The 18,282-nt window shown below is 40.8% G+C and overlaps 1 protein-coding gene across 3 annotated transcripts in view; it reads right to left on the reverse strand.

The window, feature by feature from the left end:
* ARHGEF3 (Rho guanine nucleotide exchange factor 3) overlaps positions 1-18,282 on the reverse strand; it is a 444,741-nt gene that overhangs the window by 44,370 nt on the left and 382,089 nt on the right. For all 3 annotated transcript variants that reach the window (XM_029600920.1, XM_029600921.1, XM_029600922.1), the window contains 3 exons: positions 9,072-9,134; positions 2,171-2,267; positions 1,472-1,548 (listed from right to left, as the gene is read on the reverse strand). In XM_029600920.1, coding sequence (XP_029456780.1) covers positions 1,472-1,548; positions 2,171-2,267; positions 9,072-9,134 — 237 coding nt within the window. The remainder of the gene's footprint in view (positions 1-1,471; positions 1,549-2,170; positions 2,268-9,071; positions 9,135-18,282) is intronic.

The following is an 18,282-nucleotide window of genomic DNA, read 5'->3' on the forward strand; positions in this document are numbered from 1 at the left end:
TAAAAATGGTTTGGACAAGTTCCTGGAGAAGTCCATAAAATTATTAACTAGGTGGACTTGGGGAAAGCTACTACTTATTGTTGAGTGTTAGCAATATGGAACAAACTCCCTCCCTTCCTACGCCAGGAAACCTGCCCAAAAAAATTTAAACACAATCTAAAAACCTTCCTCTTTAAGCAAGCATTTGCTTAGCAGCTTTCCCTCTGCACCTTGCCATTTGTAATTCAATTCCTCATATTATTTAACCACGCACTATTCCTGTAAATACCTCCTTACTTTTTTCAGCTGATACCCTTTGTAAGTTAAGTGATGATTGTCTCCTGTTTGTAATTATTCGTTCTGTTGTATTTTGTATATTGGTTCCAATTTTTCTCTGTAAAGCTCGGTTAGCTATAATTTTGTTTAATGTAAACCGATGAGATGTTCCCAACGTTCATCAGTATATAAAATCTTCTAAATAAATAAATAAAATAAATCTATTTACTTTTTGTGATCTTGCCAGATACTTGTGACCCAGATTGGCCATTGATGGAGACAGGATACTGGATTTCAGCACTCTTGGTCTGACCCAGTATAGCAATTCTTATCTTATGTTCTTATGACCTGGTGGTCTTTCCTATCTTTCTTTTCAAATAGCTTTAATTTTGGTCTAACTTCCAAATGTTCTATTATATTGATTGGATTAAGCTTAATTTTCTTAAAATGTGATATTCTGCATGCAGTCTGCTTGTTTTCTCAAACAGGTGGATAAATATATTTAGGCTGAAATGAAAAAAACGGAAAATGTATTTTTAATGTTTTTTAATCACCATATTTTATTGTTTACAATTGTCTCAACTAGCCAAGGGCTGGAAGGGAAACACTGTCTAATGCTGAACCCTAAAATGCTTTCCCAAAACAGAAGTGGTTTTTCCTGCATTTGGGTAATCTGCATGGATTGGCAGTTACAACTCCAAAACAATAGTACTATTATTACATCAGAGCTCAAAGAAAACATTGGCAGGACAGCACTGTGATGACAGTGATGGACTTGGCAATGCTTGGAACAGATATGAGGGAGGTCAACACTGCAATGATGTTGATGGACTTGGCAATGCTTGGGATAGATAAGAGAGGAGGGTTGAAAATAGCATGGAAGACCCAAGCAGGGAGTTGGATTGCATTTGGGAATTTTATATGCATACCTACCAGGAGAGCATGAATCGCAAATGGGCAGAATGGATGAGCCATTTTGCTCTTTATCTGCCATCATTTACTATGTACTATATAAGGAAATAGATGTCTTCTTGACTGCTAAAGTGTGCTATTGTTTTTATGAGGGTAAGGAGCAACAAGATCTCAAGGTTGCTCCTTATCCTCGTCAACCAGAAGAACTCAATCCAGAGATACAACAAATCCTAAAACAAGTCCTGATAGCTTTTTTTTGTTTTTAAAGCTAATTCAATGTAGAGTACTAGAAAAGAGTCCATACCCAGTCCACGAGGATGTGGCCCACATGTTCAGTAGATCCATCAGGCTTTCTGGCGTCTCGAAGTCGACTAAGAAGGTCTGACCAAAATAAAATTAGAAAATACAATGTACTTGCTTGGCATCATGAATACAACTATTGTAAAGTCATAGTTCTGCAAGTGAGATAAGTAATCGTACAACAGAATTGTTTTTAAATTATAGTCTGAAGGTCATAATTTATTTGTCTTAGTTTGACAACGTGGGGTGTCAGGAAATAAAAGGCATAGATTGAGAGTTACTTGTCCTGATTTGATCATTTACTGCTGGTTATGTTTTTTAATGTTCACTTATATTTTTGACTGTCATTTACTTATTTAAAATTTATATACTGCATATCAAAATTTCTATGCAGTTTACAGATAAACATTCAGAAAGCTAATAAAATAAATAACTAAAATTACTGAATAAACATAAAACAATACAAATAAAACAATAAAATCAATAAAAAGTAAAAAAAATCACATCTTGCCTATCTTTGCTCATAGATTTGAAATCTGAAGTTAAATATTATCCTGTATAAGCAAAATACCAATTATCCTCGTCCTCAGATATTAAATTGTCAATCATTTGTAAACTGCATATTTTAATTTACTTAGCACATTGCAAAATATAATATAAATATTTTAAATAAATAAATATTCAAAGTATAGTAAAACTATACCTTCATGAAGAGGGATCAGAGAGTCCAGTGTTCCAAAAATTTGATTTAACTCTTGCTCTGTCATTATGGAAAGTTTGAGCATGGGATCATGATAAGCCTATGCAAATATTAAAACAGGTATTAAAATAAAAAAAACAAAACCCAGAGAAGGCTGACTTACAACAAAACTACAGATCACATGTGCAAGTTATTTACAGTATAGGTTAAATATATTGCCAGTAACACATTCCAAGGGTAATTTTGAAACCCTGGCAGGCTGATGCTGTCAGAATTCTTTACTCCGCATACTGTACAGGTACAAACTAGATTAGATAAAAGTATGTATGAGGATTTAAAAATGAAATCCTACATGTACTTTAGTGGGTCTATCCTAACTTCACCTATGGTAGCACTAAGTTTCTCCATAGGGAAAAATACATGCACTGTGAACAGTGCAAATACTTTTCCCTGTATACAGGGGGTGAGAGGATGGGAGGAACAATATGCAAAGGGGCTTTATCCACAGTTAAATACCAATTTACCTATGGAAATCTATTTGAAAGTTGCCCCCTCCATTCTCCACCCCCCCTCATTTGTTTCTGGTACATCCCTCTACCACAGATGGCATACTTGGGTGGTACAAGAAACCTACACCCTGACAGCAGGAAGGGTGCATCCTCTGAGGCTCATACACAGCATATCTGTGGTTGGTCATTATGGCCACACGGAATGATGGTAGCTACCTTCTCTCCGTTAGCTGGGCCAGTGTACACCATCTTTCTGGCATGCCTAAGCCTGACCAGCCCTGATGGACAAGAGATCTGAACCCTGCTGCACAGTTTTACAGCCTAAGCCAAGGGGCTAGGCCACATGCCACATTTTATTAATAATTATAAACTGCATTGATGAGCAACAAAAATTCACATAGCATAACTTCCTATGAAAACTACTACAGTCAAGGCTCAGTAATGTCCTAGTCAAGAATGCAAGAGCTAAAAATCTGTGGGCTTTGATGTTTAATCACGTTTTACATTCATGATTGGTATATTTACATACCATAGACTCATACTAAAGTATGCATGTGTGAAGACTGGCTGAGCAATATCCTCTGGGCCAGAGCAGTTAGTATGCTGACTCCAGCCTTTTCTTATACAATCTCTCTCTATTAAATCAAACAGCAAACTCATCTTCACAATTACTGCCTATCTTTGCAGTCTTCTTTACAATACAACTTCCCAGAGAGGTTCAGGAGCTCCTACTCCTGGAGAGATGGGGGCCTCTCTATCCCAGCTGAATTCACGCTCTTGATGTTCCCCTCTAGCTGGTCATGCCCTCTGAGCTCCTCCTGCCCAGCAAGGTCCCGCCCATAGAGCATTCTCTCTTTAGGGGATTTAAGGCGGACCAGGCATCTAGCCACTACTTGGCTCATCTGTATCCCCAGTTGCTGGGGTCTCCACAGCGCCACCCTCTGATTTCTGTGGTCTCCCTCTCTGGATTCTCTGAAACACCTCCCTCTGGGCTCTCCTCAGTTTCCTCCTTTGGGTTCTCTGCGCTGCCTCCCTCCGGAGTCTTCACCGTGGTTTCCTCTAGGGTCATGGCGATACCTCCCTCCAGATTCTCAGCAGCAGCAGTTCTATCTGGCTTACCTGCTGTGTCTGCACTAGACCAATCAGCCACTCTATGTTGCCCATCTCTGAGCACTTTGTGTTGCCGCTTCCTGATACAGCTATGAAGCTCCACCATGAGCTGTTACTTCCAACACAGTCATTGCAGGCCACAGGCCTTGGCACTCCTCCTGCTCATTTGCCTTCTCAGTTGTGGACTCTTGCCCCTCAGGGTCTGCTTTGGCCTTAGCCGGGAACCAGAGGCATACTAAAGGGGGGGTGGTCGATCCACCTTGGGTGGCAATCGGGGAAGGGGTGCCATTGCCGCTGGCAAGAAGGTCCTGCGATAGCGCGGAACAGTGACTAGGTGGGGAAATCCCGCCAGCAAAAGCAAGGACCTGCAGCAGTGGCAGAGGCCGGCAATGCCGCCAGTTCCTGGAGCTGGCAAAGAACAAGCCCAGTGGTGCCGCCGGTGCTCCCAGTGCTCCCAGAGCCAGCAGCCGAAGAAGAGGCCCTGCGGTGCTGCTGCCGGCCGAAGAAAGGAGAGTCTGGTCTTGTGAGCAGGCCCGGCTCCACTGGGTGTGCAAACCGTGCAATTGCACAGGGTAGCACACCCGGTGGGGCAGCATCGGGAGCAGGGAGTGGTCTGTGAGCCCCATCGCACTGGTGGCTCGGAAGAGGAATTGGCTGTGAGGCCGCTGGTGGACCCCATCACACCGGTGGCCGAAGAAAGAAGGAGCCGCTAGCACGTTTTCTATACTGATCTTGCGATGCATGAGATCAGCATAGAGGAAGTGCTAGGCTCACGTGGTTTGATTAGTGCATGGGCTAGCACATGAGGAGGAGCAGCAGAATGGCTCCCGGTGGTATATTTGTAATTAAATTATTTTTTTTAGATTTTTACATTCTGCTTCTCACAGTGTGAAAAGATGATTACATTCAGGTACTGTAGGTATTTTCCTATCCCCAGAGGGCTTACAACCTAAGGGGGGGTAATTTTCTATCAATATCGCATGTGAAAAGTCCCTTTTCGAGTGCGATAGCTAGATAGGGGCGGAGTTGGGGTGGATGTGGCGGAAACTTCTCTGGCGGCGATAAGGTAAGACCTGTTCGCACCCAATAGTGCTATTGGGTGCGAAAGCTGGCAGCAATAACACCACGGTGGTGCGATCGCTGCCGGCTTTCACAGGCCCATCCCCCCCCCCCCTTTGCCCCCCTGTTACCGCTCGATTCAGAAAGCCATGCGACGTTAGAAAATCCAGCCCTAAGTTTGTGCCTGAGGCAATGGAGGGTAAAGTGACTTGCCCAAGGTCACAAGGAGTGGCAGCAGGACTTGAACCCTGGTCTCCTGGTTCATAGCCTGCTGCTCTAACCACTAGGCTACTCCTCCACTCTTATTGGGGTGTGGGGATGTGGTGTGTGTGAATGGGAGCCTGACTGGAGGGTTGTGTGTGTATGAATGGGAACCTGTCTGGGGTGTGTGTGTGATTTTCTTAGTGTTTGGGTAATTGCCAGATTCTTGTGGCCTGGTTTGGCCTCTGTTGGAAACAGGATGCTGGGCTTGATGGACCCTTGGTCTGACCCAGCATGGCAATTTCTTATGTTCTTATGAATGGGAACCTGTCTGGGTTGTGTGTGTATGTGTATTTCTGTGTGTATGAGAACCTGACTAGGATGGGGGAGGGGGGAGTAATCTATCTGGGGTATGTGTGTGAATGGGAACCTATCTGGAGGGGAGGGGGGTGTGTGAGTGTATGGGAACCTGTCTAGGGGGAAGGGGAGTGTATGAGTATATGGGAACCTGTCTGGGGTATGTGTGAGTGTATGGGAACCTGTCTGGGGTATGTGTGTGTGTGTTTGTGAGAGAGAAGAAAATTTATGCTGCCTCACTAATCCAGGTGACTGGAAATAAAACGTTTTCAGGTATAGAGAACAGTGAATTTTCCATCCTTATTAGTTTAACTTATTGGATGTCTGTGTCTGCCATTTTGAAATAATTTGTTTGGGAAATTCTTTAAATTTTGTATGAGCTCTTATTGGATGTTATTCTGTTCCTTAGATCATTATAAAAAGAATATTTCCAAGTATGGTTTTACTAATATGATTGATTTATATTCCTTGATTTTATTATTTGATGAATGATTTGAGGACTGGTGATGTTTCTGTTTCTCCATTGCTGCACTGCATACAGACACTGGCTTGTAGCAGTTTGCGGTTTCTGGGTCAGTTTCTGTTTATAGTCTCTTTATTCTGAATTTTGTGAGAGTGAGTCTGAGTTCTGCATGTTTAATTGAGGTGGGGTATTCTGTGTTAAAAAATAATGAGGACGGGGGCATCACTGTAATTGTTTGCACATTGCAGCAAAAATGCTACCACCTAGAGTAAGGGCTAGGGTGTGTGTGTGTGTGTGTGTGTGTGGGTAGGTGTGTACGAGTGTGTGAGAGGGTGTGTGTATGAGACAGTGAGTGTATAGAAGAGAGTGTGTGTGTGTGCCTGTGAATATATAAGAGAGGGTGACTGTGTGCAGGGGTGGGGTGAGAGAGGGGAAAGGTGTGTGTGCATGCATGGGTGAGACAGGAATCGTGTGTGAGAAATATAGAGGAAGTATGTATGTGTGAGAGAGATGGAGGAAACTTGTGCATTTTTCTCTTTCACACACTCAAGCTCCCTCTGACTCTCACCAAGCATGTATGTGTGTGAGAGACAGAGGGAGCATATTTTCTTTGTCTGTGTGTGTGTGTGTACGCCAGTTCACGACAATCTCAGGGTGACAGGTATGGAGAGTGGGGGATTTTAAAAATCCTTATTAGTTTTAATTACTGGGTGCTATTTGATGTCTGCTGTTTTGAAATATTTTATCAATATTTAAGAAATTTAAAAAAATGTGTACAGGAGCTTCTAATTATTGAATATTCTATTCATCAGCTGTTTTGAAATGTATATTTTTTAGTATGGTTTTACTATTCTGATTGATTTATATTTCTTGATTGTATTGTTTTGAGGAATATCAATTTTCTGCTTTTCCATTGTTCCACTGCATACAGAATCTGGCTTGTGATTTCATAGTGGAGTCATAGTGGAGATACGAAGATGTTCCACTAGATGTCTCAGGATAAAATTCCCACCTGCCCCAGAGTCCACTAGGGCAATAATCAAACTCAAATGGTCTGTTAATCAAGGAGACTGGTAGAGAGAGTGGAGGAGAAGGAGCCGTTAGACCTAAGAAGAGTCCTCCCACAGGATTTAGGTATGTGTGTGTGTATGTTAGTATGTGAGAGAGACAGAGGAAGATTATGTGTGTGAGAGACACAGAGGAAGTGTGCATGTGGGTGTGTAAGAGGTACAATCCTAAGATTGTTGTATACTGGGGCACGCATGCACATGCACACACTATGTTCCCTCTCTCTCATACACACACATACATGCTTGGTGAGAGATAGAGGGAGCAGGTGTGTGTATGAGATACACACACTTTCTCCGTACCTCTTTCACACACAAACATACTTCTTCCATCTCTCTCTCACATATCCGCACACACACACTTTCTATGTACCTCTTTCACACACAGACATGCTTCTTCCATCTCTCTCTCTCTCTCACATATACACACACTTCCCTCTATCTCATCTTTCTCTCACACCCACACATGCAGACAAAAACTGAATTGGAAACCACAAGCCAGATTCTGTATGCAGTGCAACAATGGAAAAGCAGAAAATCACTATTCTCAAAACAGAGCAGGAGATTTTTAAAAAATCTTTATTAGTTTTAATTATTGGATGTTGTTTGATGTGTCTTCTGTTTTGAAATATTTTATCAATGTTTAGGAAATTTTAAAATTATATATTGGGGTGGGGGGGGGGGGGGCGCCAAAGAAGTATCCACCATAGGGGTCAAATACTTTAGGTATGCCTCTGGCCGGATCGCTGCTTCCAAGGCTCTCTGGAGTGGAGTCCCACTGAAGGATTGAGTTGCAGTCAGGTGCCTCTCTCAGCTGCTGTGCTCCCACGGGGTTCTCTGCAGTGGCTTTTCTCAGGATAACTGCCAGTGCTTTGCTCTACTCCCAGGCAGGGTGAGTTCTCCTTTGTAAGAGTGGCAAGAGCAGCATTGTTTGCTTCCAGGATCTTTTTAAGCTTATCCCAGGACAGCTGGCTCTATCTGAAACGCTACTGATATTGACTTTCTCCCTCATGCAGCTGATTCTGGCCTTCTTGGAGGCCAGCCACATCAATGCTTGCAGACTCCCTTCGGTCATGCTTCCAGCCTACTACATTCTGGTGCTTTTTCTCTCTTCAGAATCTCAGCTTATTAGGGCCAGGCCCTGTGCACACACTGATTTTTTTTTTTTAGTCTAATGAGGGACCACGCCCTGTTCAGTCCAGTGCACCACTATGGGCTTTTTTCCCCCCTCTCTCTGCTACACTTTTTTTTTTTTCAAAAAGGTAAAACAAAACAAAAACCTGCCTCATTGGCTCTTAGTATACTTTGTTACAGGCCCTCACTTTGAACAGAGCTTATCTCTTTAGTCCACAAAAAACCTAAACCTGCTCTTCTCCAGGCTCCATTGACAGCTCTCTAATTTAAAGGCAGTTTCATTATTCTCTTTTTTTTTCTTTGTGCTCTGCAGTCCTAGTGGTACTGCTTGGTTTTAGTCTGCTTTGTGAGTCACACCCTTTTGCCTTCAGCTGCTTCTGGTAGGCATCACAGCAAACAAACATTTCTTCCTTCCAAACAAACTTCTCTCTTCTCTGGGCTCTGGTGCACACCACAGCAGTGTTTGCCTTCAAACTTCTGGCAGGCTATGCACACACAAACTAACTTCCTTCTGGAGGCTTTGGGTTTCTCTCTGTACCAGGTTTAGAGAAACAAAATCCCACACAACACTGTATGTGAGGACTGGCTGAGCAATATCCTATGGGCTGGAGCAGTTAGCACACTGACTCCAGCCTTTTCTTGTACAATTTCTCTTTATTAAATCAAACAGAAAACTCAACTTCACAATTACTGCCTACCTTCATAGTCTTTACAAAACAACTTCCCAGAACGGTTCAGGAGGTCCTACTTCTGGAGAGATGGGGCAGCACTAACCCAGCTGGGTTCTTAATGTTCCCCTCTAGCTGGTCATGCCCTCTGAGCTCCTCCTCCCCAGCAGGGTCCCGCCCATATAGCATTCTCCCTTTCGGGGTTTTAAGGTGGACCAGGCATCTAGCCTGGTCCTGCACAGGTTTATAGGGGAAAACTAGGGGCACTCTCTCACAGTAAGTTTGAATATATTTGTTATATAATTAGTTGGCTGCAAATTCAAAAGCAGGTCTTACTTTTTTTGCCAATTTCAAGTCATCTATCAAGTCTTCTTCTCCCTGGGAAAGCTCAAATATAGCCTGTAAATAAAGAATATTATTATTATTTATGAAGTGGCCATTACAGTTTTAAGCTATGATAATACATCTGATATTCTGAACCTATCTGAAGTTAAAAGTAAGAAATTTCATACAATAGCCATAGAATATAATCTATTTCTAAGATTTACCTCTACAGAAATAACTTTGCAGCTTTTCATAAAGTGCTCTTTTCTGGGAAATATTCAAAAGGTGCTATTGTTGGTTCTACAATGGCTTTATTGTCCAACAAATCATTTTTCAAGTAAGAATATTTTGATGAAACTGCAATATCATGCAACTAGCTTACTAAAATAATAGGTTCTGTAACAAAGTGTTCTTTAGATGTGAAGAGTAAGAAGTCCATATTCAAAAGCCATTTAGATGGGTAACATAATAGTTACAACACAAAAAAACAAGGAAAAAAGAAAAAAGAAAAGAAAAATGTCACAAGGCTGTGCTCAAAAAATTATGCTCAAAAATTTTTTTCAAAAGATTTTTGTAAAGTAAGACTGACCGTATCGGCAAGCCTGGCGACAACCCCTTAAATCATTCAACAGGGGTTGTCCAGACTTCTCATCATTTACAGTCAACCTTAAACACATTAATTTTTACTATGTTTTTTTGAATGTTTTTTAATATTATTTTTTCAATTTTTCAAATGTATTTTTCAATAAAATTTATGAATCCAGAGCAAATTGTTTCTAATTAACTCAGTCCAGAGAAATTATTTCAGAGGACAAGAAAATAAATAACCTCGACACACGGCCGATGTTTCGCTACTGCTTCATCAGGAGCGCAATATTTTCTACAAGTATCTCCCGTCGGTGTTTATTTCGCAGGGAGCATACTGACATCCTTCTTGCCCAAATAGTACTTCAAAAGGTTAGAATTGGCTTGTGGTGTCTCCCGCCAGTATTTATTTCTCCGGGAGTATACCAAACCTATATCCGCTGAAATTCAAAAGCGGTTTAATTCTCCTACACCCGGATATAGGTTTGGTATACTCCCAGAGAAATAAATACTGGCGGGAGACACCACAAGCCAATTCTAACCTTTTGAAGTACTATTTGGGCAAGAAGGATGTCAGTATGCTCCCTGCGAAATAAACACAGATGGGAGATACTTGTAGAAAATATTGCGCTCCTGATGAAGCAGTAGCGAAACATCGGCCGTGTGTCGAGGTTATTTATTTTCTTGTCCTCTGATACAGGAAATAATTTCTCTGGACTGAGTTAATTAGAAACAATTTGCTCTGGATTCATAAATTTTATTGAAAAATACATTTGAAAAATTGAAAAAATAATATAAAAAAACATTCAAAAAAACATAGTAAAAATTAATGTGTTTAAGGTTGACTGTAAATGATGAGAAGTCCGGACATCCCCTGTTGAATGATTTAAGGGGTTGTCGCCAGGCTTGCCGATACGGTCAGTCTTACTTTACAAAAATTTTTTGAAAAACTTTTTTGAGCGTAATTTTTTGAGCACAGCCTTGTGACATTTTTCTTTTCTTTTTTCTTTTTTCCTTGTTTTTTTGTGATTTAATTGAATGGAAAATAATTGGCTCTTTTTGGAATACTTTAACATAATAGTTATCCATCTAAATGGCTTTCCCGGCTATATTCAGCCTTTATCTAGCGGTCCGGCTAAATAATGATGGCTAGAATTTAGCTGGATAAGTTAAGGGCAGTCCAGGGGTATAAGTGGGAAGAGTTGAGTTAGCCGGCTAAGTTAACCAACTAACTCCAATATTCAGTGTTAGCTGGATGACTTAGCTGGCTAAGGCTGGTTGAGTCAAAGATCTGGCCTAAAGTTAGCCAGCTCTAATCTGGCTATCTTATTAAAATAGGTGGCTATATTCAATAGCGTGGCTGCATTATTGAATATGCCTCCAATGTTAACCGGATAAGTTTAGCTGGCTAACTTTGCTATCTGGACTGTGTCTGAATATAGACCTCTAAAGGGATTAAGGTTGCCTAACATACTGAGGTCAATATTCAAAAGCCATTTAGATAGCTCATGGGTGCAGGAGGTGTTCAGGGGAGGAGCAGAGTTAACTGGATAAATTATATTCAGAGTTAGTATATCTAGCTAACTTGTCCTGCAGTTGGTCTGTCCTACAGTTAAGCCGGATATACTTATCTGGCTAACTTTAAAATATGTGATTGTATTGTTATTATAAACATTAATGGATGTAATTAATAAAATGATAAAAAACAATTTGTATGTATTGTATTAACAGCTGTTATAAGTAAGGAATCGTGATAACAAACTGTTATAGTAGTACAGTAATATGTGAATGTTGAAAAATAATTTATAGGGTTCCCTATATATGTGTGTTGTAACTTTAAAATAGCCAGGTATATTCAGCAGCACTGCTGTACCGCTGAGTATCCTGGTTAACTTAGCCAGATAAGTGATTCCAGTTATGTTACCAAGCCACTCAGCCATTGAATATCAACCCCAAAATATTTTAATCCACCCCCAGCTTCCTGACCTCCAGCCCTACTCCTATCTTCCTGTCCCTTCCGACCAATCTCTAAGATTAAAACTTTTATTTACATTTGACTAGAAGGGGTACAGTACTATTTATGAATAATAAGGAATACAGTATTACTTATGAATAAGGATGGACCCAAAAAACAAATCGGTAGCCGATCCAGTGAGCTGTATAGCAGTGACGACAATAGGAATCGGATAAAAACAAGCCCTTTATTGAAACGCCCGACTCTGGCCGAGTTTCGCTCTTTGCACAGAGCTGCCTCAGGGGCAATTAATGAAACCAGGACTTGGGATTGTCAATGTAGAAAGTAGCACATAAGTTGTCAGCATGGATGAGTTCATGCGAAAACAATTGATTTTTCTTATCCACATAGCAGAGTTACAAATAGCAACTGTAATGTCAAACACATTCGATGTGTGTAAGCGATGGAGTCTGAAAATGGCTCCATCGCTTACACACATCGAATGTGTGTAAGCGATGTGGATAAGAAAAATCAATTGTTTTCGCATGAACTCATCCATGCTGACAACTTATGTGCTACTTTCTACATTGACAATCCCAAGTCCTGGTTTCATTAATTGCCCCTGAGGCAGCTCTGTGCAAAGAGCGAAACTCGGCCAGAGTCGGGCGTTTCAATAAAGGGCTTGTTTTTATCCGATTCCTATTGTCGTCATTACTTATGAATAATACATATACCCTACTATTCATCTTCATATTAGTAAAAAAAATGTTGGCATCTTAGGTAGTAAGTATTGGTACAGTAGTATGTAATCAAATTTGACACCAGGAATAAAAGGTCAACAACAAGTCAGCAATGAAGGTCTACTAATTTAATAGATTTATGATTAGTATACAGAATTCTATGGTTTCCTACTAAAAGGTTTTTTTTCTTATTTTGACCAAGAGAAACAGAAGTAGTAGAGTGTTGGATTTTAGCTCCTCCATGTGGGAGTCTGAAATGATGGATTCCTTCAAAGAATAAAACCCAGTGTTATGTTATACTTTATACCATCTTCTTTGAAACAAGTTCAACCACCATTTTAAGGTGTGGATTTTAAATTACCCCTTTCAGCAGGCAGGATGTTTCTGTGTCTGCTCCTGTTTCTGTTGGGTTCATGGTGGAAGGACCCTTGGACTTCAAGGGATGAAGCTTGGGCGTGGACCAGTGGAAAGGATGCTTTTTTCCCCATATTGAAAGAAGTCATTTTTGACCTTCTGAATTAGGGTGAAGGAAGGTTTTCTACCCTTCCTGCCTCCTGTTTGGGTTGTCTTGTTTTTTCAATTCTTATTTTTACAACCTACCTGAGCCCCCTAAGATCCAGGGTCTCAGGGCTGAAACATCCTAAGGAGTCTTTCACTAAGAGAGATCCAGTGGACGTCCTTCAGGGGAATGAATCTTCATTCATTCCTGGGGTAAAAGGAGACATGAAGAGTACAGGAGGCAGCTTGTGCCACCCATCTGGTCTTAACCAGAAATATATTACCATGAAATTGAAGAAAAGAGTGTGGAGATACCCTCCAGGTACCAACAGGGATGCAAGGAGAAAGGAGGAGGAGGAGGAGAAAAGTACTTTGTGCTGAACAACTAGACTAAAAATATGAGATATGGGACTGGGACTTTGATATCTAAATTGGGAATAATCCTATCCACCAAATTCTCTGAGAATGCTTTAAAACTACCCCATTAATTGGAAAGGATCAGCAACATCATAAATTAAATGGAAGCTTAAAGTCACAGAATTACTGGAAATTCTGAAAGTGTACATGGACTGCAGTGAACAATGACATTGTGTAAATGAAAACTTTCATCAACTTTCCATCATTACTCAGTAAAGTTAAGTCAGAAACCACAATCGGCTCCAGCATGATTATTACTGCTGTATACAACTACTACTTAACATTTATATAGCACTACACAACATACGCAGCGCTGTACAAACATACAAAAAGACAGACCCTGCTCAATAAAGCTTACAATCTAATATGACAAACATACAGGACAAGAGACTTTGGGTATAAAGTAAAAGAATGTTTAAAAAGAAAAGAAAGTTAGTTAACAAGACTAAAAGCAGACAATCAGGTATAAGATTTAGAAGCGGTTCCAAAAAGGTGGGTCTTTAGATGGGATTTAAACATGGCAGGAGAGGGAGCATGACGCACCAGTTCAGGAAGACTATTCCAAGCACATGGCGCAGCCAGATTGAAAGCACGGAGTCTGGAATTGGCAGTAGAGGAGAAGGGCACGGATAAGGAGTGACTTTTCTGATGAGTGGAGTGCACAAGGAGGGGTGTAGAGAGAGATAAGACAGGAGAGGTAGTGAGGTGCTGCAGAGTGAAGGCATTTGTAGGTGAGAAAGAGGAGCTTGAACTGTATGCAGGAGCGGATAGGGAACCAATGCAGTGACTTCAGAAGAGGGGTTTATGTGAGCTTAGCGACTTTGGCGAAAGATAAGTCGTGCAGCAGAATTTAGGACAGATTGCAGTGGAGAGAGATGGTTTGCCGGGAGACCTGTGAGGAGCAGGTTGCAATAGTCTAAGAGGGAGGAAATAAGAGAGTGGACAAGGGTTCTGGTAGTGTGTGCAGAAAAGAAAGGACAGATTTTGGCAATGTTATAAAGAAACAAATAACTTTAATGTTGACTTAATCACTGAACAACGCTCAGGCCTTAGGAGATATTCTCCCTCCTGATGGGGAATCTTGGTTTTCAGTGGGGCTTAACTTCAGAAGAAAACAGTTAACTAACCTAAGCCATAACTTGAGGTATGGCCTTTGGGGTCCTCTAATGGAACCATTAGCTATGAAGAGTTATACTTCTTTCAGGAAGGCTAGCCATAAATGTATTCATCTAAGACAAACTGGTTTCCACTTAACATTGGAGTACAGCAGGGATTTTCCCTCTCTGCAGTATTCTAGCATATATTTGAAGCCACTCTGCAAAATTCTGTGTGGCCTAGGTCTAAATTACTAGGTCTATGCAGACAATATCCAATTCCTTTTTGAATGTAGTGCTGACATTCTGTTTTCAACTTCTCCGGCCATGTGATACCAGTTGCAACAGAGGCTCAAAACTTAGGTTGTATTATTGATTCCAATTTAAACTTAAAAGTACACCCACAGTCTTTAATCCAGAAGTTTATACTGGAAACTCAGAATGCTCAGACGATTACAACTTCACCTGGAGTGCTTCGATTTCCAGATACAGTTTTTCTTGGCCTTCCAGCTTATATCATTAAATTTTTACAGTCCATACAGAATTCTGTGGCTTGAATAATAACAGAGCGTTCCAAATTCAAGCACATTATTTTGATCCTAAAGGCCTTGCATTGACTTCCTGTGGAAATTTGCATTAAAAGGTGAATTTTAAAAACCTGATAAGAGTAAGTCCAGGCCCTTCCTTTCCACTTGGGCTGCATATATACAGTCTCTGCCTCATAAGGCACACAGTCTAATCCTTCATGATCTTTCTCTGCCCTGTGTTCCTTTTTTTTATTATGTTCCCTCGTTAAGGCCTAAAAGGGGGGGGGGGTGAGGGGTATGGGGGAGGCCTGTTTATGAATTAAGGGAGGTTGTCAAGGTTCCACTAGCCTGTTCTTAGTGTTTTCTGCCAATGTTCTACTTGCCCAGTTTCAAGTTGAGGTTAAGGGGAGGGCGGGATTATAGGGATGCATTGCTTCTATTTCATACATGTTATTGTAACTTTAGCATTTTTTATCTGTACTGGCTACTTTGGCAATGTTTGTATCCAATGAAACCAATAAAGATACTTCAACATAAAAACCCGATATGAGCATTAATTAGGGGATGAATGAATATGTTGGGCTCAAGTGCAACAAGTGGATTTTAAAAGCTGCCCAGAAATGTGCGTAAATGCTGCGGCGTGCATATCTTGGAAGTTTTCAAAGGGGATGGGGCGTGGATGTGGTCTGGGTGGGGCATGGGCATTTCGGAGCGTGAAGTTAAGATGCGCATGTAAATATTTATGTGACCCAGCTCGCACCAAGGCCCCCTGCAGCTTAACTTTACTTCTGCTACAGATGCCATGTAAGTTATAAAATAAAGATGAATAGGCAGATCTGCAGGGTTTTAAGGGTTGGGGATAACTGGGGGGGGGGGGTGTGAAGACTTTTAAATTGGAGGAGTTTGGAGAATCTCTCTCTTAACTGGGTGAACTGGGGATGAACTGGTAAAGCTGGAAATGGCGATAGCGTGCATCCTTTTTAAAATCCCCTAATTTAAGTGGTAAATCGGCATTTGCATACACTTGCACGTGCCCACTTAAAATTTGGCACACGTGAGCACGGCCAGGCTATTTTATTACATGCATACATATACGTACACAAGTTATAAAATAGCTGCGTCCCTGGATGTGGGCCGATGATTGTACACATGTGTGTCTGCACGCCAGTTTGAAAGTTACCATCTAATAGGTGAATTTTAAAAACCCAGCGCGCACATCAATTAGGGGATGTGCGACCATGTTGGGCTGGCACGCACTGAGCAAATTTTAAAAGCCGTCCTGATACACACGTAAATGCTGCTACACGCAGAAATGAAAAGTTTTCAAAAAGGGGCAGGGCGTGGGTGTAATCTGGGTGGGGCATGGGCGTTTCTGGATTTTAACCTAAAATTTGCACATAAATACTTATGCGCATTGGTGCACACCGGAGTCCTCTACCCACGCAGCTTTTCTTCTGCTATGGATGACGTATAAGTTCTAAAACAAAAAAATCTAGGCAGATCAGTGGGGTTTTAAAGGTCATGGCTAACAGGGGGGAAGGAAGGCTATTAAACTAGGGGGAGGGTTTGGAAGTCCCATCCCTTAACTGGGTGAGCTGGGAATGAACTGGTAAACTGAGCAATGGCGTCTGCGCGCATTCCTTTAAAAATCCCCCCCACTTATGCGGTAGAAGTGCCATTTGCGCGCACATTCACTTAAACGTGAGTGCACATGTGCGTGTGGCCAGGCTATTTTATAACATATGTATATATACACGTGCATAAAATGGCTGCATCCCTGGGTACAGGCCGAATGCATGCACATGTGCGCTGCTTTGAAAGTTACTGTCCCTGTATAAGACCTTAACTATCATCCACAATGGTTTAAATAGTGATATGCCTTTCTCAATTTACTTTTTAAACTCTACCGACCAGTCAGGAATTTGCGATCAGAAGGGCAATGTCTCTTAGACATATCCAGCTACAAGAATATTCACCTATCTGAGTCCAGGGAGTGGATGCTCTTGATTTGCAGCTGCGAACTTGTGGAACCAATTGCTCATCCCATTGAGAAAGCAAGAATAGAGCAAAACATTTAAAAAGCAACTAAAGGCCCACCTATTCAGACTAGCTTTTTACTAAAACATTGCATGAGGGAATGTTGTCTGTGTTTCTAATGTTTTATTAACTGTTTTTAATTTTTACTATATGGATGTATTTTATAAATATGACATTTGATTGTGCGGCACAAAAGTTTGCTAAGCAAATACATAAATAAATAAATAATTTATTAAGGTAGCCTGCAGATTATTGTTAAAGTGTGCAAAGAGCAGTAAGGCAGTAGACTCTTTTTCTGTCATCAGTATACATGAATAAGTCCAACCACTCCAGGCAATTGTACAAGTCAGCAGTGGTGGTTTCGCTGCTGTAATGAATCGTTGAATACGAGACGGTTTGTAAGTATGTACAGGAGGAAGCATCTTACTCTTACTTTTAATAGTTTCTACATGATAAGAGCACTTGGTTAATTTCATTTATCTTTCAGAATTTGCCTTGAGACAGCCAATAGGCGAAACGCTGGCCAACGTCAGCATTTATGCCTTGCAGATTAAGGGGCACAGCCAACAGGAGATAAGTCTCAGTTTTCATTTTAACCGATATGATATAGAAGTTTAACAAAAAATAAAAAAAGCAAAAATATTGCGATTGAATAGTGGAATAAAAAAATGGATGCTCTGGAGGTTTTTCAGACCCATGACTGAATTACCCGACTTTATGCTTATATGTTCTGGTTGAACAATGCATATTGGGTTCTGAGGTCTTTTCCTCCTTTAAGCAGTATTTGTGAAATAGATTACAATTATTACAAGTATTTGTGAAAGCAATCTATATTGTGTTGACTGATCAGTATTCATGAGACGTGTGCAACATTCTTTATTATTTCCTTAAAAATGTAAAAGTGGTTGTTTAAACAATAAGTGAGAGACTTCTAATATATCCTTGTTTTGCCATTGCTTTCTGTGGAGTTGGTCCACATATGCATTTTTGTGCATATTTAAATGAGGCAGTAGGATGACTAAAGCGTGGGCAAGTATTTTTAGCTTTAATTTGAGGTGACATGATGTTTGGAGCATGCTCAGAGAACTTCTTCTGCCTAATTACAGATGTTGGCAACAACAGGAGAGTGAGTCTGCCTATCCAAAAAAGGCTAATGAGGTCCTGAGGCTGATAATAAAGAAAATAATGTGATGCTTCATTCTAAGTGAGGTACCAGTCTAAAAATCAACATTAAGAGAGCTTATTCATTTTTTCCCCGAAATATGCAGGGCCTCAAAGTAGCATTTCTTGAACATGGGATCCGGATATTTTTTATTAGCTGAAGTTGAGGAATATCTTTTTGACAGAAATGTTTCTAAGTCTCAAATTTGA

Source organism: Rhinatrema bivittatum, chromosome 4 (genome assembly GCF_901001135.1).
Source record: "Rhinatrema bivittatum chromosome 4, aRhiBiv1.1, whole genome shotgun sequence".
Classification (NCBI taxonomy): Eukaryota; Metazoa; Chordata; class Amphibia; order Gymnophiona; family Rhinatrematidae; genus Rhinatrema; species Rhinatrema bivittatum.